The following is a 20,549-nucleotide window of genomic DNA, read 5'->3' on the forward strand; positions in this document are numbered from 1 at the left end:
AGTGGTGAGGCCGCGGACCATATTTTCATTGTTGCGGACCACTAGTGGTCCACGGACCACAGGTTGGGAACCACTATACTAAACAGCAACAGCAATATCTCCAGCTGATTTTCCCCAAACTAAAACTCAAAACACAAATCACTTTTCTTACTTTTGAAGAAGAAAACTTCTCCCCGGATGTTAGCGATGGCATCAAAATTGGTATTACAACGATCTGGTGAGGGCAGCCGTGGCCTGAAGAGAGAAAATTGTTTCTGTCCACTAGAAACCTAGAGCCCAAGATGTGGCTCATGTTGTTTTAAATCAGTTAGTTAAATTCAGCCTTTTTACATGGTTTTTGCATCACTTCCTTTTCCTTTCTATGCCATATCGTCTCACTTTTCACAGATGGAAATCAGGACATACGTGGCCAACCACCACTACAATATGGTCAAGAAGACAAGAAGTTCTTGAAGAGTAAGAACTCACAGGTTGGAGAAGATGCAGCAGTTGGCGTTTGCCTCTGACTAGGACTTTTGGGGTTATTTCCCTCAGGGTTCCAGTCCTATTCCCAGTTGGATTGCTATTTTTACGATTTCAAACAAAATAATGAAGTGTTGTCAAAGGCTTTCATGGCCAGAATCACTGGGTTGCTGTGAGTTTTCCGGGCTGTATGGCCATGTTCCAGAAGCATTTTCTCCTGACATTTTGCCCACATCTGTGGCAGGCATCTTCAGTGGTTGAGGGGTCTGTTGGAAACTTGGCAAGTAAAGTTTATATATCTGTGGAATGTCCAGGGTGGGAGAAAGGACTCTTATCTGCTTGAGGCAAGTGTAAATGTTGCAATTGGCCACCTTGATTAGCATTTAATGGCCTTGCAGGTTCAAAGCCTGGCTGATTGCTTCCCAAAATCTAAACTCTAATATCAGGACAGAAAATTTATTTATTTATATTTATTTATTTCCGGTATTTCTATCCTGTTTCTTCTCAACCCCCGAAGGGGGACTCAGCTTACATTCGGCAGCAATTCGATGCCACTACATATAACACAGAAATATAATAACAATTAAAACAATAAGTAAATTTTTCATTAAAACAGTATTAATTGCTGTAAAGAGCAACACCAAAAAGCAGGGGAATTCCTGACAAGAATCAATAAGGACCACCTAACAGCTCCAAAAAAAAGCAGCAATCAGCCAAGATTTGAAGCTGCGAGGCCATTAAATGCTAATCAAGGTGGCAAATGCAACATTCACACTTGCCTCAAGCAGACAAGAGTTCTTTCTCCAACCCTGGACATTCCACAGATATATATAAACCCTACATGCCTAGTTTCCAACAGACCTCACAACCTCTGAGGATCCCTGCCATAGATGTGGGTGAAACGTCAGGAGAGAATGCTTCTGGAACATGGCCATAAAGCCCGGAAAACTCCCAGCAACCCAAAATAATGAAGGTTTTCTATTTTCTCCTGAAGCACCCTGACACAAACCCATTTTGTTTTCACAGTCTGGATCTTGCCAGAATTTCACCCCACTCTCTGAGGAAGCTCACAATAATTTAGGAGAATGAGTTCAAGAACTATTAAGAGGCACTTGCATATGGTTTGTTTGGGAATGAAGCCCAAAGGAGGTAGGTGAACTCCAGCCAAGGCTAAATATCAACATGAGTGTCCCAAGTGCAAAAGCAGTCAAGCAATACAAAGTTGAAGAGACCTTTGAAGAGAGAGCTCAAGGGGAGATCAGAACTTGGCTGAACACTACAGTAATGGACCTATCACAGCGATGACTAGTTAACAGATTGCAATGATAGTGGAAAGAGATAGCTAGCTAGATTAGCATTCAATAAGAAAAGTTACTTACCCATAAGTGGGTCTGTTTGGGGGTAGTTCAGGAATGGGGCGGGCTGTGGGGGCTGGTAAACCTGGGCTCTCTTGGTCTGGATGGGAGCCCGGCTGGCGCTTCCCTACAACCAAAAAAAATGAAATCAAGGGAGAAGAAACCCAACTAATCCATCACCTGACCAACCCACCATTTTCTCCAACTATCTATGTGTATGGAGGAATGCTATAAGGAAAACTGAGTTTCTTTCTGCACACAGGCAAAATGGAAATGGGTTTTACTTGCTCAAGTGTATATTTACCAGAATTAAGCAAATAAACAATAAGAAAGAGGCTCTCTACTCATATATATAGGCTTCACATGATGGCTTGAGTGCAAGTCTATAAATTTGGTAGACCAGGGTTCAAATCTCTACCTGGCTATAGAAACCCACTAGATCAGGGCTTCTCAGCCTGTGGGTCCCCAGGTGTTTTGGCCTATAACTCCCAGAAATCCCAGCCAGTTTACCAGTTGTTAGGATTTCTGGGGGTCGAAGGCCAAAACATCTGGGGACCCACAGGTTGAGAACTAGATGTCCATGGTAAGTTTCACTCTCATCTTCATAGGATGGCAATGGCAAACTCTCCCTGAAGAAACTTTGCTAAGTAACCATCCTGATAGTTATTTATTTATTTATTTATAGTATTTATATTCTGCCCTTCTTACCCCACAGGGGACTCAGGGCAGATTATAATGTACATATACATGGCAAACATTCAATATCATTGACACACAACATATATAGACAGACACATATAGGCCATTTAACATTCCAGCTTCATGAGGGTATTTTGGCCACCAGGGGAGCTGTCGCTTCACCGTCCATTTGTGACACTGATGGAGTACTTCCTCATTCTTTGCATGCTTGCTGAAGATTTTTATGGCATTGTAAATTAGTTAAATTAGCCTCCCCGTATAAGCGATACCTAAATTTCCTACTTGACAGATGCAACTGTCTTACGAGCTGCAAAGGTCGACAGCTTGCTACACAATGGTCAGAAGCTCACTCCGACCTGGGCTGGCTTCGAACTCATGACCTTTCGGTCAGTAGTGATCTAATGCAGCTGACTCCCAGCCAGCTATGCCACGGTCCCAGTGCCAGGTTCATATCAGAGTCAACATCTTGAAGGCACATAATATTCAGCTTCTCCACAGACATCTATTGGTGAAGGGCTGCTATATAAAATATTACATAAGGACAATATGAGGCTACGAATGAGAAAGAGAGAACAGAATGACAAAAAGAGCTGCTTTCTTGGGCTGAACAGAGCTTCTCACCATAGAGTTGTTCAATTCCCATCACATCATCTAACGGGAGCTGGTACAAGTGGGCCGGTCCGACAGGACCCTGGTAATACGGGATCATGATGGACTCCTTGGCAGAAGAGTGAGCCAGTCCTAAGGCATGGCCAAACTCATGCACGGCTACTGCGAAGAGATCTGTGCCACTGACTAGGACCAAAAGAGAGAGAGAATGTCATATTTTCTAGATGATGCTGTCATGGTTGATCCCACCAATTAGCTATTCTTCCAACTGTGTGGTGGTAGATTCTGCTGCCACTGTGAACAACCCAAAAATTGCCATCTGATTCAGTGAAATACAACTATTGGGATGGGGAGGAGAGGCTGTAGGAACTATGCCTTGGCAGATGGGTGAGGGACATGGGAGTAATGCCATATCCTCCTCCTCCTCGTCCTTCTCCTCATCCTGGTCCTCCTCCTCCTCCTCTGGATGTGAATGCATGGGAACTACCACTTTGGTTTCTTTCTTTCTCTGTTACCATCTCATTTGCTACCTTAGAGATTCTCAGAAACCTCAGCTAACCCCACCAATGATCAAGGATTCTGGGGAATGAAGTCCAAAACACCATGAGACTAGAATTTGGGATACGCTACTACTCTATTTCTTGGACCACTGTTGTCACATTCCCCTTTAGCAAAATAGGAGTGGAGCAATGAAGCGAATAAATTCAGCTTCTTGTCTCAAGTGGTGGTAGATCTTGGACTGCCCCTGCATGCTGTGTGGTTCTGAAAGTACCTGACTTTGTGTTCCCCGGGTTGTAAATCCATGTCTCTTCATAATCGAAATGAGTGTCACCAGAAATAGGGTGTTCACCAGGGAAGAAAGCATGGGCTAGAGTACCACCAGGACCATCAAAGGGGTAACTGTCGTGATGGTAGGACTGGGTGAAATCCACCAGGATGTCCGCTTGGTCTGGAGGCACTTCTTTGAAGGTCAGTGCTGAGGACTTGCTCCAGGCCCGGAAAGCCTCGTAAATAAGCGTCCGGACAACATCTCTACTTAGATAGGAGGGATGGGGGAAGGAACGGATACTGTCAAGAGAAAAGAAAAAGAAGAAATGGTTGGATCAGAACTGAAAGTTGGGCTGTTGTAGGTTTTTCGGGCTGTATTGCCATGTTCTAGAAGCACTCACTCCTGATGTTTCACCTATGTCTGTGGCAGACATCCTCAGAGGTTGTGAGGTCTGTTGGGAACTAGGAAAATTGGGTTTATATTTCTGTGGGAAGTCCAGGGGGGAGAAAGAACTCCTGTCTGTTGGAGCTAGGTGTGAAAGTTTCAATTGGCCACTATGATTAGCACATCTAAAAACTGTAAGGCCATCAAATGCTAATTGAGGTGGCCAATTGAAACATTCACACCTAGCTCCAACAGACAGGAGGTCTTTCTCCCTCCTTGGACTTTCCACAGATATATAAACCCAATTTTTCCTAGTTTCCAACAGACCTCACAACCTCTGAGCATTACTACCAGAGATGTAGGTGAAACGTTAGGAGAGAATGCTTCTAGAACATGGCCATACAGCCCAAAAAACCTACAACAACCCAGTGACTCCGGCCATGAAAGCCTTCGACAATACATAGAACTGAAAGCCTTTGTAACCATGTATTCTGATCCCGACAATGCTCAATTAGAAACCTATGGAAAACTCACACTCAAGGCATGAATGAATGGTGACAAGTACTACACTATAAAATATAAAAAGTATACTTGTAACAAAAAAGGAAAATGAATGAAAAGAAGCAATAAATTATAGCATCATTTAAGATAGGGGCTGAATTATGTTATGAGAGAGAGAGGCAGTACACAAAAAAGTTTTGAAGTATAATTACAAACGATGGGAGTATCAGGAAATGAACTGTGGATTAACCCACTAACCCTGCTGTTTCACTACTAATGATGGAGTGATAGAGCATTGCTTACTGCCATGTCAAATCTTTCTTTTTCCAGACACTGTCACTGAGAGCATAGCGCTTTTTCCTGCGCCGGCGCCGCATGAGCTCAGAAGTGCCAATGATGTCAGGAAGGGAGCAGCGAGGCTTGCTCATCATGTCCAAAGTCTTCTGGTCTGAAAAGGAGAAGACCAAAGCAATTGACCTTCAAGGATTTTATTTCGACACAGCCCTGCCTGGTTCCCTTTTGTCATCTCAGTAGATGGGCCATATGGTAGGGATGTTCAAACTAATTTCTATCAAGGGAATATGGGGCCCAAATGTATTTGGAAGAATTACTTATTACGTACTATTTCAAGAGTGGGGAACCTAAGCATTTTTTCTTTAAATATAAATAGACTGGATTCAGCAAACAAGTGGAGAAGACCTTTTCATTATTTGCGATTACTAGAAACAAGAAGAAGATTCATGGATTACAAAAAAAATGTAATGGACGAACTGATCAGGTTTTATACAATCACCAGACCCTCCCAAATTTGAAGAAGAAATCTAATGCTGTAATATTAGAGAGGGACAGACTAGGCTTATATACAATCGCCAGACCCTTCCAAATTTGAAGAAGAATGGCCGTCTATCATTGCCTATTTAAAAGAAGAAAAGAAAATGAAAATATTGGGTTTTCTATTTAACCAAGGGAAAATTAGTAGTTCAGGGATGCAGAAATACCAAGAGAAGAAAAAAAATAGAGACATAAGGGACAAGAATAGCAGGATCCCCAAAGATATCCAAGGGATCCTGGAAAGTTAATCGACCAGAGATATGACAAAAAATAGATTTTTTTATTATGAAGAGGACTGCAGGGACAGGGTAGGACACATTACTTAGGGCTCTCTAGTTTTCCATATCTCAACTTTTCTACCTCCTTTGTTTCAAAACAATGGACATTGACTTTTCTATTATTCTATTATTAGGACGCGAAACAATGGCTTCAAACTACAAGAAAGGAGATTCCATCTGAACATGAGGAAGAACTTCCTGACTGTGAGAGCCGTTCAGCACTGGAACTCTCTGCCCTGGAGTGTGGTGGAGGCTCCTTCTTTGGAATCATAGAATCAAAGAGTTGGAAGAGACCTCATGGGCCATCCAGTCCAACCCCCTGCCAAGAAGCAGGAATATTGCATTCAAATCACCCCTGACAGATGGCCATCCAGCCTCTGTTTAAAAGCTTCCAAAGAAGGAGCCTCCACCACACTCTGGGGCAGAGAGTTCCACTGCTGAACGGCTCTCACAGTCAGGAAGTTCTTCCTCATGTTCAGCTGGAATCTCCTCTCTTGTAGTTTGAAGCCATTGTTTTGTGTCCTAGTTTCCAGGGAAGCAGAAAACAAGCTTGCTCCCTCCTCCCTGTGGCTTCCTCTCACATATTTATACATGGCTATCATATCCCCTCTCAGCCTTCTCTTCTTCAGGCTAAACATGCCCAGCTCTTTAAGCCGCTCCACATAGCTTTTAAACAGAGGCTGGATGGCCATCTGTCAGGGGTGATTTGAATGCAATATTCCTGCTTCTTGGCAGGGGGTTGGACTGGATGGCCCATGAGGTCTCTTCCAACTCTTTGATTCTATGATTCTGTTTTAAATTAGAAAATAAGTCATCTTTCTTTCTTTCTTTCTTTCCTCTTTTAACATAATAGAAAATTAGACAGCAAAGGAAAATGGAAGATGTAAGATGTTAAAAATGCCTCTGTTCTATCTATATCCACTCTTGTACTCTTTCCCATTCTTTATATATTTGCAATAAAAATTATATGGGGGGAAAAATAAAGTGTGCTTTAACCTTTCCCTAAGAGCCACAATGGCTGCTAGGTTGCAATTCCTATTATCCCCAATCTGCATGGTAGATAAAAATGATGGGAGTTGTTATTCAATGATATCTGGGGACCCAAATTGGGTAAACAAGAGCACCTGAGTTATATGGGACTTTACAGGTCAGATGCCAAAGACTGAGGTCTGATCCTACAGAGGTCCAAGCTAGATCAAACATTATTCTCACCCCTTAGTGAGAATAGGATAATTTAGATCCTCCCAAACTTCTGCTCCCTCTAAGACCCATACATACCCATCTCCCCGGTTGTAGGCAGCCCTGCGAACCTTTGCATCGTTTTGATAGCATTGGCCAATTCTTCGCTGGACTGAAGTTGGGCTGCCCTGGGGTCTGGCTGAGGAAGGTAGCCATAGCGGGTCAGCCATTCCTGAAAGAACATGATTAGGATTGGTGTATTAGTCAGTTGGCACGTTGATAGGTATGAGGTTACCCACATCTTTCTTATGGGGCACCCATGCTTTCAGCAGCTGCTGTGACAGGTCTTCCTTTTCCACCATTGAGACAGTGCATCTACACTGTAGGATTGATGCAGTTTGACACCTTTTTAATTGCCCTGGTGATGAAATTCTAGGATCTTGCTGAGGCACCAGTGCTCTTTGGTAGAGAAGGCTAAAACTACAAGTGCCATGATCCCATAGCACTAAGCCATAGTAGTTAATGTATTGATGTAATAGTATAGATCAGGCATGGGCAAACTTGAATTGTGGGAGTTGAAGTCCAAAATACCCAGAGGGCTGAAGTTTGCCCATGCCTGGTGAAGATATATTTTGCTGTATATCTCCCATCTCCTATGCTGAAGTAGTATTCTTTATCTGAATGACAATTTCCCACTGCTTTATGTTTCTGGGTAGCTGCTCCATCTAAGAAGCTAACAAGACTAGCTGGTGAATTTTAGCTCTAATACCCCAGTATCTATCACAGTAGTATTTCGCCTACTTTGCCAAACATTGGAGCCAGCTCTATTAAGTGCCACTGTATACATGATACAGTAGTTCCCAAAATTGGTTTTCCCAGTACTTCTACTCCCAGTAGCCCTAGCAAGTTTATCCAGTTGTCAGAAATTATGGACAGGGAAGTCTGAAACACTTGGAGGACTAAAGTTTAGGACTATTCAGAATGGTCAGAAGAGTCAGGAGAGCATGAAAAAATCCCTATTTCCTTCAACACATATCCCTCTCAATTCTTGTGACTCATAGAGGACAGATATTCTATTCAAACTGCTGTCTTGAGAGGATTCCAACTTCTCCTTTGGTTTCTCCAAAGTATAGAAATTGACTTGTTATTTGACAGGAAAGGGGAACAAAAACCAAAGAACTCCCCATGAGAGTAGCCTAAGCAAGAGATTAATCTGCGAATACTATTCATCTACATTACAGAATTAATGCATTTTGACATCACTTTAACTACCATAGCTCAGTGCTTAAGCAACTGAGGGGGAAAAGGAAGGGACCTGGAGCTGTTAGGAATTGTGGGAGTTGAAATCCAAAACACCTGGAAGGCCCAAGTGTAAATGTACCCAAAGTCTTCCCCTTCCCAGGAGAAAAGCAACGTACAGTGACTTTTCCTTGCTTATGTGTTCATTCTTATTAATTACTTTTGCTTTCTTGACAGCATGCTTCTTTTTCGAGATCCGTGTCCTGTTACTCATAAGAGAAATGCTGGGCAGTTTGCAAAGGGATTTCCCCGAAAGCACATCAACACTTCAAAGAAAATGGGAAAACCAAAGTCTGTCTCCAGTCTTAATTTTTTTTTTCAGAAAAAGGGAAATCAAAATTTATTTTTAAAGGAGGGAAAATACTCAGGAAATAATGCGCAATTAGCATCCTGTTTCCATTTGAATCACGATAGATATATATTTTGTTACAAGTAGAGACATAGTAGTTCCTTTAATATAACACAGTCAAATAAAGCAATTTTTTTTGTTTTGGTTTTTAGGCTTGTTCCTGAGGTTATTTGGAGCCCTGATCCAGAAAATTGTATTGAATAGATGGCATCAGTTCTAGTTTCTTGGATATGGTTATTGTTGTAGTTCAGCAAGCACCAGAGCATTTTTCTTAAGGTTCAGAGGATGATGAGGAGGATGGGTTTCAAAGTGAGGAGTCTGTGAGTGTTTGGAGAGAATTGCAGGCAGATGAGGCTGATGTTTTGTTTTCCTATCCTAGTTCAGGGGAAAGTGAAATTTCCAGTTCCCTGGAGAAAAGATTTTGGGCAGATGAAGAGGTTTCCAGAGGGATGAGATTAGACATGAGAACTCAGGGGGTTAGAAAAAGGCAAACTAAATATTCCCAGAGAATCTGAGATAAGAACTTGAAGACCAGATGTGTCCGGCATGCTTTCATGGGTATCTTAGAAGGCTAAAATTAAGTGGTTTGGTTTTAGGCCCCTCAGAGGAGACAATGTTGCTAAAGAAGATTGTTGTTCTGTTTCTGCTGTCAAGTTCTTGTCCAAGTACTCTCAAATTTCCCGTGTTTGCTGGTGCCTGTTTCCTTGGAGAGTTTACCTTGGAAAAGTTCCTATTTTCATGTTCATGGATTTATGTTTGGAATGCTGTTGTGCATTTTGATTTCCTTGACTTTATGTTCCTTGCCATTTTTGGATTACTGCAGTTTTGTATTTTCTGTACTACTGATCTTTTTGGAATTGCCCCTCCCCCCCCCTTTTAATTGCTTTCTTTAATAAACATTTTTAGATAGAATTACTGGACTCTGGTGTGGTGCTGGGTAAAAAGGTGTTTCGGTGCTAGAGTGCAACAGTTATCATGATTTTCTATGGATGAGCATATAAAGGTTGATATATATGGCATATGTTTTGTATCTGAAACACTACGGCTCATAGGGGAAAATGGTGTCATTTTAGCAATCAGCAGATCCAATATACCCAGAAACAGGTCTAACATTGAGGCACCAATATGTATATTGGCCAGTGTAATAAATGGACACAAAGCTGTACTTTGTTTCCAATGTTATGGAATTCTGGGATTTGTGGTTCACAGAGGCACCAATTTTGACAGAGAAGACAAAATACCTTGTAAAACCGCAACTCCCATGATTCCATAACATCGAGCCATAGCAGTTAAAATACTGTCAAAATGCACCAGTTCTCTAGTGTAGATCAGGCATTGGCAAACTTAGGCCCTGGGATTGCTTTGGACTTCAACTCCCACAATTCCTAACAGCCTCAGGCCTCTTCCTTTCCCCCCTGAGCCATTTAAGCTTAGTCTTGAGGCTGTTAGGAATTGTGGGAGTTGAAGTCCAAAACACCTGGAAGGCGCAAGTTTGCCCATGCCTGGTGTAGATGCATCCCACATCTCCCATGTTGAAGAGGCATACGTGGTATTTTTTATTGGAAAGATTAGCTTTCTACTGTGTTATGCTGACCAATATATGCTAGGCTTTTTTTTTGGTCTTATATATTTTTAATTTGTTTTTTATCTTTCTTTCTTTTTTACTATTAGCTGCTTTGAATGCCTACAGGCAGAAAAGCAATCTTCAGATCAAGAAATCCCAAATAAACAGAACTATATGCGTGTACCAGGTATCAGGAGGGAAAAATGGCTAAAATGGAAACTTCCCTCCAGAAACATCAATTTTACATATAGAAGAAAAAAAATAATTTCCCTTAAAATATATACTTAGGATATTCCATCCTGCAGCAATTCCCCTGCCGTTTGAAATGGTACAATCTATGGGTACCTTAGACATATAATGGGATAGTACAATATAGTAATATATAATACTGATATTGTCCTATGCTAATAATATAATATATTGTATGTATATATATCTTGTAAGCCGCTCTGAGTCCCCTTTGGGGTGAGAAGGGTGGCATGTAAATGTCGTAAATAGGTAATTAATAAATACCATCAAGGAAAAACTTTACAGCCACGTTTCTTATTGATTTCATTTATATCACTAATGAACCAAGGCTCTCATCTAATGAACCAAGGCAACCAAATGTCTGATCAGGTAAGAAATAGCATTACCATATTCTACATCCTCAAATCTGGGTATGTAATTTGCATATTATGCAAATTATTCCAATTTGACTTATACATATCCAGCATTTTGTCTTGCTTTTCAACCTTGACAAACTTTTACAGCTACAACCAGTTGGATAATTTTATCACATTAACCTATTGTCTCTTTGTAACTGAATTGTTTAAGCAAATGGAAAAATACCGTTAATGGAAGAATCGCTTTCGCATTTTGGCGCAATTGTGCAATGCTGGCACTTTGTTGATGCAAACTCCATGTACAATTTTCTGCATAGCCCTGCATCTTACCCAGTGTTTGTCCTATCCAGCATATGCCTATTGTGGTTTGTTCTATTGTTTCTATTTAGTCACAGTTGTAGCAATAAAAATAATTTTATGGTGAGGAGTCACCACAACATGAGGAACTGTATTAAGGGATCACAGCATTAGGAAGGTTGAGAACCACTGCATTACAATCTATAGGTGTCATTTCAATGTGGTTGAAAGGCTAACATGCCATGGACTCTGATACACATTGGGGCGCACCTTGATGAAAATTAGACACAAGCTAGAAAGTGCTGTAACACCTGACGCACATCATAACTGCTGCTCTTCAGACTAGGATTCGGAGCAATAGATTCACAAGCTGCTGAGGGGGCATAAGCGGCTGTGGGGGGCAAGGAAAGGGCCTGAGTCTGTTAGGAATTGTGGGAGTTTAAGTCCAAACATTTGGACGGCTGAAGTTTGCTCATGCCTAATTTTGATGATATCAACATGTACATTGGACTGGATTGTAGTGCAGCTGGTTGGGAGTCAGCTGTATTAAAATCACTACTGACTGAAAGGTCATGAGTTCGAAGCCAGCCCGGGTCTGAGTAAGCCCCTGACCATTTGTCTAGCTTGCTGTCAACCTTTGCAGCCTGAAAGACAGTTGCATCTGTCAAGTAGGAAATTTAGGTACTGCTTATGCAGGGAGGCTAATTTAACTAATTTATCACGCCATAAAACTCTCCAGCAGCATGCAAAAGAATGAGGAAGTACTCCATCGGTGTCACAAGTGGATGGTTACGCAACAGCTCCCCTGGTGGCCGGAATTCAAAGCATACTCTCATGAAGCTGGAAAGTTAAATAGCCTCTGTGTGTCTGTCTATATATATTGTGTGTCTATGGCATTGAATGTTTGCCATGTATGTGTGCATTGTGATCTGCCCTGAGTCCCTTGCGGGGTGAGAACGGCGGAATATAAATACTGTAAATAAATAAATAAATCACTGCAATTTGCTAACTAGGTTTATTGCATTTCTGCAGTATAGTTATGGATTGTAAAGATATGAAACATAGACTGACGTGTAATCCTGGGCTTGGGATCCGGACCAAATGATAGTCTGGGAAGTACGCCTAGAATGTGGGTAAAACCCATGGCAACCCTAGTAATTTCACTTTGACATTTCCACTCCCAATGGGGGATGCTCCAAGGTCCAGGGGCCAACTCCATGGGGGAAACTCCAAGGCCTGACCATCTCAACTGGGCAACTTGTTTGAACGAGCAGCATAAATTCCCAATTCACCACAGCCCCTCCGCCCCGCTCAAAGGCACCTTTGTTCTCTTCCTTGAAGGCTGTTAAGGGAATCGAAGAGCCGCCCCCTGGTTTCTCTGGATCCCCATGACCTCCCCACAACCACCCTTTCACATCCATTTCCAGGATGGGTCATTCTTCCTCTACATCTAAGGCTATATATATACATACACCCTCCCCTGCTGTTTCCAGCTGGTGGGCTGGAGAAAGGTCAAGCTGCTAATGGAAATTGCTAACCGGAGGAAGGAAGCACCAAGAGAAAATATGGAGCCCTGAGAGCTCATCTGAACCGAGAACTAATAGATCTGAAAATGGATTAGTTAAGAGGAGTGTCATGTCACACACATAGAGGAGCACAGACCTGCTGCAGCGAGGAGAAGCAGAGGTGGGAAGGAAAGATGTGGGGAAACGCCTTGCATTTTCCTGCATCACTGCAACAACAACAAAAAACTTGCCAGAAAGTGTGTTATTAATCATTTATTTAAAAAGCACTTTTGGAAACGTGCAGCACTCTCTGCAATGTTTATCATGCCTGTCCTCACAATAGCCTTGAACGCTGAACTGCTCTCATTTCACCTTCATGGAGTAAGAATTGAGGCCGAATGGAAGATGGGTCCTATTGGAGGAAAGTGAATGGACCATCCCTCCTTTGGCTACAATGTTACTTACTTACTAGCCATCCCCTGCCACATGTTGCTGACAAAATCAATTTTTTTTAGTGATGGTCACTCCTTGGGTTAGCAGGTGTCTTGTGGCCAAATTTGGCGGCAATTCGTCCAGTGGTTTTTCAGTTATGTTAATCCCACAAACAAACATTACATTTTTATTTATATAGAAGATTTAGGCAATTCCTCGTATCTCGAGGATGAGGGTCCTCCAAGTCTTGATGGTGGGTTCGTAGGTGGCTGTGGAGCCCTATTCTTGATCTGCATGTTCCTCACAGTGAAGGTCTTAGCCAGGGATGGCTTGATGCGCCTTCCTCTTGGCACGTTTCTCCCTTTCTCTGTCCATTTGTGCTTCTTTGAATTCTGCAGCACTGATAGTCACAGCTGACCTCCAGTTAGAATGTTCAAGGGCCACAATGATTAACCAGACATACAGGGAGGGCAATGGCCTCTGTCTAGTTCTACTGTCCTTCTTCAGCCAACACTTAGATATTGTGCTCCTGATCATGGATGTTCCATTTAGTCATTATAACAAATGGTTTCTGATAGTTACATGTTTGCATGCCATCAAGGCAGGAGCCCCCGGTGGAGCCCCAGATGGCGCAATGGGTTAAACACCTGTGAAGCAGGACTGGAGACTGACAGGTCAGAGGTTTGAATCTGGAGAGAGTGTGGAGGAGCTCCCTTTGTTAGCTCCAGCTCCCCATGCAGGGACATGAGAGAAGCCTCCCACAAGGATGGGAAAGCATCAAATATCTGGGTGTCCCCTGGGCAATGTCCTTGCAGATAGCCAATTCTCACATACCAGAAGCAACATGCAGCTTCTCAAGTCGCCCCTGACACGGGAAAAAAGAGCCCCTGGTGGCACAATGGGTTGAACCCTTTTGCTGGCAGGACTGCCAACCGATAGGTTAGTGGTTCGAATCTTGGGTGAATGGGTTGAGCTCCCTCTGTCAGCCCTAGCTCCCCATGCAGGGACATGAGAGAAGCCTCCCACAAGGATGTTAAAACATCAAACAACTCTGCGTCCCTGGGCAACTTCCTTGCAGACAGCCAATTATCTCACACCAGAAGCAACTTGCAGTTTCTCAAGTCGCTCCTGACATGAAAAAAAAACGATCAAGGCTCCTGTCAACTTATGGCAACACCATCATTTTCTTAAGTGCGTTCTCAAACAAGTCATATCCACCCCTTCCTCTGAAATATATCCTACAGCAACTTGTACTAGTTCTTGGTCTCCCATCCGAGTTCTAACCAGTGCTGACCTTACTTGGCTTCCAAGATTAGATGGGATCTGGTGATCTAGGTGTAGCCTGACTGGTGTTACCTTCATGTATAACCCTCATGAAATTGACTAACCTCCTTCTAAGGCAAGGTTGGTCATCGTTTTTTTATTGAGGGGCTCAGGGGTAATCTGTGGCAATACTGCAAAGACTGGAAAAGTTATTTGCTGGAATACAGTTCCTAGAATGCCCAGCCAACATGGCAAGCTCATCTCTTGCCACTTGTTTTTGCTTTAGGTTGAACACCTGTTATTCCGAAATGTTCCCAAAATTGTCCATATGGGTGGCTGAGTCAGTGGACACATTTGCTTTCTGATAGTACAATGTACACAAACTTTGTTTCATGCACAAAATTACGATCAGTATATATTCAGTGTGTATGAAACATACATGAATGTCATGTTTACGCTTGGGTCCCATCTCCAAGATATCTCATGATGTATATGCAAATATCGCAAAATCCAAAACATTTATGTTCCAAAGCATTTTTGACAAGGGAAACTCAACCTGTACTAACTTTTTCCCCATGTCTGCCATCCACTTCTCTTCCTCTTCCATTTTCCTCCCCATCTAATACTCTCCTAGTAAAAGAACAGGTTTTCCAAAGCTTTGTATGGGCTCCTCAGGACAGAGGTTATCCATCTCTGCTTGAAACGACCAGCATTCAATCATTTCCATGGATTATGTTTCCCATGAGAAAAGGAAAACAAGTACGCAAAGAGCAAATCTATTTGTTCAGATGTTCTGTCTAAAGGGAGGACCATAGAACCTATGCCAATTAGCTGTGCTGACAAATGGCTTTAGTGCTGTGTTTCTCAACTTGGGGGTCGGAATGTCACGAGGGGGTGTCAGAGAGGTCGCCAAAGACCATCAGAAATGACAGTACTTTCTGTTGGTCATGTGGGTTCTGTGTGGGAGTTTTGGCCCAATTCTGTCAGTGGGGTTCAGAATGCTATTTGATTGTAGGTGAACTATAAATCCCAGCAACTACAACCCCCAAATGTCAAGGTCTATTTTCCCCAAACTCCACTGGTGTTTACATTAGGGTATATTGAGTATTCATGTCAAGTTTGGTCGAGATCTATCATTGTTTGAGTCCACAGTACTCTTTGAAGGTAAGTGAAGTACAACTCCAAAATTCAAGGTTAATGTCCAGCCAAACCCTTCGAGTATTTTCTGTTGGTCACGGGAGTTCTGTATGCCAAGTTTGGGTCAATTCCATTGTTGGTGGAGTTCAGAATGCTCTTTGATTGTAGATGAACTATAAATCCCAGCAACTACAACTCCCAAATGAAAAATTCAATCCCCCCTCAACCCCACCAGTAGTCAAATTTGGGTGTATCTGGTATTTGTGCCAAATTTTGTCCAGTGAATGAAAATACACAATGCATATCAGATATTTACATTATGATTAATAACAGTAGCAAAATTATGGTTGGGGGTCATCACAACATGAGGAACTGTATTAAGGGGTCGCAGGAAGGCTGAGAAACACTGCTTTAGTGAGACTTCAGTGGGATGGTCTTCTGCCATCAAATCTGCTGGACCGGCCACGTTGTTCAAATGCCCAATCACCGTCTCCCAAAGCGGTTGCTCTACTCCGAACTCAAGAATGGAAAACGAAATGTTGGAGGACAGGAAAAGAGATTTAAAGATGGGCTCAAAGCCAACCTTAAAAACTCTGGCATAGACACAGAGAACTGGGAAGCCCTGGCCCTTGAGTTCTGCAGCTGGAGGTCAGCTGTGACCAGCAGTGCTGTAGAATTTGAAGAGGCACGAGTGGAGGGCGAAAGAGAGAAACATGCAAGAGGAAGGCGCGTCAAGCCAACCGCGACTGAGACCGCCTTCCACCTGGAAACCGATGCCCTCACTGTGGAAGACCATGCAGGCCAAGAATAGGGCTCCACAGTCACCTATGTACCCACTGCCAGGACACCAAACTTGGAGGACAATTTTACTCGGACAATGAGGGATCACCTAAGTAAGTAACTCAAGCAAAGTGAGCCCAGCTGCATGTTGAAATCAGCAGCAAAAATCCCTTTCCATTTCATCTGACAATGATCAGCTCAAATGCGGTTTATGGCACGCTAACCACATTTTTTGTAAGCTGCAAAAATGCTTCTTCTCCTCGAGGGTTCCACTTTGGGATACGGTTAGTGGGTTTCCTTCTCTTTCTGAATCACGTTATTAAAACCCCTCGCCAGGGAGGGTGGGGCATTTGATTTATACACACACAGGAAAGCCAAATGCTGGTTTTAGTGAGCCTCGTCTCAGGTGTTTTCAAAATGACTGTGCTTGCAACCCGCCAGCGAGCCAACTGTGTTTGAAATAGTGGTCTAAAATTATGACTGTGACAATTTGCTCACAGATGCTGCACTGGCTCATGTTCACCTTAAAGAGAGTAAGAGCGCAAGACATCCTACAGATGTGTGGGTTTATAACCCCATTGGACACAACCAATCCTGGCAGGAGATGATGGGATTTGTAGTGTACTTCCTCTAAAAGATTCCAGGTTGAGAGCCACTGAGAGAAAACCAAGATATTAAGGCAGCTTGTCTTGGCAACTGGATAGTCTTCTCAAAACAAGTGGTTTTGCCCATTGGCTATACAGGTAGTCCCCGAGTTACAAACACGATAGGTTCTGTATGCATGTAAATAAGTTGCATTTGTATGTTAGTCAGAACAGGTATATTTTTTAAGTGTAACTCCAGCTAAAAATATATATTCTTTAGCTTGGATAGCATAGGGAGGGGTTAACACCACTCTGGTGCCTACCAGGGCGAAATGTCAGGAGAGAATGCTTCTGGAATATGGTCATACAGCCCGGAAAACTAACAGCAACCCATTGATTCCGGCCATGAAAGCCTTCGACAACACATTTACCCTGTTTAGTGTTCAAGATCAGATGGCATCTAATGCCTTTTGGATATTTAGGCTTATTAAAAATCCAAGCCATGGATCTTTGCACATGCTCAGGGTATCAGCCAGTGTTGGCAGCCCTGAAAAACTGGACAGATGTTTTTTTGTTTATTTCAGAAACAGGCGCAGAATTAATACAAGTAAACAATCAAACCCAACCCTAACTGTTGGTGCAGCCACAGTTGGAACAGCACTAGGTTTTGGAGTTACCCAAGTGCTTACGTTGCTACATTTTGCAGACATTTGGCAGTGTAAAAAGGTACATGTAGCCAACACAATTGAGTATTTATTTAATGATGGATAATATCATCTTAATAGGGGAAGAAGAAGAGTTGAAGAATGGGAGCAGCAAGTATTTGCAAACGAAAGGGCTGACTCATTTCAGCCACAGGTTCTTTTTGGAGGGTGGTGGTGGTGGTTTTTTAAGTGGTTCAGTCTAGTAGCAATGGTTTGTAATACGATATGTGATACTCAACGATAAGAAGAGTTGAAGAATCACAGCAAATAGACTTATGAGTATATGACAGGCAAGGGCAACTTGGGCATTCCATGTGTTTTGGACTCCAACTCCCACCATTCCTAACAGCCTCAGCCCGTAGCCAGGATTTTGATTCGGGGGGTGGGGGTTGGCTGAGTTTGATTGGGGGGGGGGACTGAGTCTGAGTGAAAGAGGGTCTACCCTAGCAAACCTTTTGAATTGTTACCCCAATACCCCCATGCATATGGAATATATTGAGCATGGTGATCAGATCATGATATGAATAAACATAACAGGTTAAATAACGCACCAATAAGGCCTTCTTGTGGACCACCATGAGAATTTCGGGGGGGGGGGGGCTGAAGCCCCTCAAGCCCCCCCCCCCCGGCTACATGCCTGGCCACAGCCCCCTCCCTTTTCACCTGGATGCAGTTGAACTATAACTCCCAGAAAGCAAGGTCAATTTCCCCCAAATGTCTATAGTATGCTCTGTTGGTCACAGGGAGTCTGGGTGCCAAGTTTGGTCTAGGTCCCTCATTTGTGTGAGTTGCAGTGGTTTATGGAAGTTGGAGCTGAATCAGATGGAGGTACTGAAAACCCATCATACATGGTTCATCCTCCCCTCCCCAAACCACACCGGGATGTACAGTGTGTCATGGGGGGGGAGGGGTCTGTCTGCCAAATGTGGTCCAGATCCATCATTCATGAAGGACTCAGTGGTTGTTTGAAGTCAGATCCAAAGTAGATGAAAGTACTTCGTACACCATTATCCATGATCCATCCTCCCCCAAATCTCACCAGTATGTAAAGTGCATCATAGCGGGGAGGTGGGAGCCTGTGTCCCAAGTTTGGTCCAGGTACGTCATTCTTGTGGGTCACAGTGGTTTATGGGAGTTAGAGCTGAATCGGGTGAAGGTACTGCAAATCCCATCATACATGGTCCATCCTCCCCCAAACCACACCGGAACGTACAGTATGTCATGGGGGGTCTGCTTGCCAAATGTGGTCCAGGTCCATCATTCATGAGGGACTCAGTGGTGGTTTGCAGATCCAAAGCAGATGAAAGTACTGCTTATCCCATTATCCGTGGTCCATCCTCCCCCAAATCTCACCAGTATGTAACATGCATCATAGGGGGGAGTGGGGAGTCTGTGTCCCAAGTTTGGTCCAAGTCCAAACTTGGTCCAGGTCCAAAAGGAAAGGGTCGGAGGGTGTTAGGAATTGTGGGAGTTGAAGTCCAAAACACCTGGAAGGACCAAGTTTGCCCATGCCTGCTGTAGATGGAGAAAATGACCAAGAGATCTAACTTTTTATTGTATTGAAATTGTATTTTATGGTCTTGGCACCAACTGTAAACCGCCCTGAGTCGCCTGCAGGCTGAGAGGGACGGTATATAAATATAGTAAATAATAAATAAATAATTTAAACACCCCCACCCCCGTCACCACAACCTTGAGCTCATTGGGATAAGTGAGGATGGAAGGAGACCAACATTAAAGGAATCAATGACTTCCTGACTGCAAGCGGTTTGAAACCTGAAACCCAGATGCTTTGGGAGTATCCCTCTTTCTTGGGCAGGAGACAAAAAGAGAGCAGCTGTGACCCCTGACTTCTCAAAGTATCCCATCTCCCCTTTATTCAAACCCACTAAATAACATCTGTCTTTCAAGCATCTGCACATAAACACACACTATCTCCTCTTTTCAGCCTCTTGCTCTCCAGTTCCTTCCCAAAGGGTCTTGCTTGGCACATCCATCTTCCATAGATAACCCCTGAACCCCAAATATCTCCTAAAGGCACCGGCTATCCCTCCTCTTCCTCCTCTGCCCCTTTCCTGACACAATACCTCTCTCTTACACAGAAAAGATCTGGGGTGTCCAATAACTTACTTGGACCCTATAACTCACTCCAAACCCAAGCATCCTGGACTCACCAATCCCTTGTTGAACTCAGGGCCTCTGGATCGTCCTGCTCTGGTTTGGTGGATATTCCAGATGCAAAGGGAAACCGAGAGGACAAGCGGCAGCAGCATCTTCGCCTATGAGCCAGTGATGCTTCCAGCCACACAGCCTTGGTCCTATATAGCAGCTCACACACAACTCCCCCTTCCCTCCACCCCTTCTTCCTGCCTCACTTCTCTCTCCACGCCTTCTGGGCAATTTCAGAGAGCACAGAAAACATCCCAAGTTCCCCAAAGGGAAAACCAGATCTAAAACAGAGAAAGAGAAAGGAAAAATTGGAGGTAGGACTCTGTTAGGTTTGCTATATTTGTGTGTCAACTATCATTGGAGCACAAGGGATTGGGATTCTTGAAAGGTAAATTGAGAATGAGAAAGTAAGTACACTGTTGCTTTGTATGTTTCTTGACCCTAGACACCAGGTAAATGCTCAAATGAAGCAAGTACACACATAGTGGTTTGGTAACCAGAGTTCAAATCCCTCCTCGGTCAACAAAACCATACTCTCAGCCCCACAAAGCCTTGTGTTAGGGCTGCCATAAGTCCAAAATGACTTGAAGGCACATAACAACAACAACAACAACAACAACAAAAATGAGTGAACTGTGCCAAGGATATGAATACCTATCAATTTTATCGAGCTCACATGTTTAAATCAAGTTCTTTTCATATTAGCCAAAATGAAGTTTGCAGATTTCGGCAAATTCTTCCAAAATGAACTAAGACAACACTGTCCCCATTTGTATTAACCATATTCAATAAAT

At 43.1% G+C, this 20,549-nt stretch overlaps 1 protein-coding gene across 1 annotated transcript in view; it reads right to left on the bottom strand.

Moving 5' to 3' along the window:
• Positions 1-19,911, bottom strand: part of MMP25 (matrix metallopeptidase 25) — a 29,751-nt gene extending 9,840 nt beyond the window's left edge. Inside the window, exons 1-7 of the mRNA XM_060780235.2 lie at positions 19,761-19,911; positions 7,167-7,299; positions 5,083-5,227; positions 3,898-4,193; positions 3,138-3,311; positions 1,842-1,944; positions 152-234 (exon numbers count right to left, since the gene is read on the bottom strand). Of these exons, the coding sequence (XP_060636218.2) occupies positions 152-234; positions 1,842-1,944; positions 3,138-3,311; positions 3,898-4,193; positions 5,083-5,227; positions 7,167-7,299; positions 19,761-19,859 (1,033 nt within the window). The 5' untranslated portion in view covers positions 19,860-19,911. The remainder of the gene's footprint in view (positions 1-151; positions 235-1,841; positions 1,945-3,137; positions 3,312-3,897; positions 4,194-5,082; positions 5,228-7,166; positions 7,300-19,760) is intronic.
• Positions 19,912-20,549: the final 638 nt, after the last annotated feature.

This window comes from Anolis sagrei, chromosome 6, assembly GCF_037176765.1.
Source record: "Anolis sagrei isolate rAnoSag1 chromosome 6, rAnoSag1.mat, whole genome shotgun sequence".
NCBI lineage: Eukaryota > Metazoa > Chordata > Lepidosauria > Squamata > Dactyloidae > Anolis > Anolis sagrei.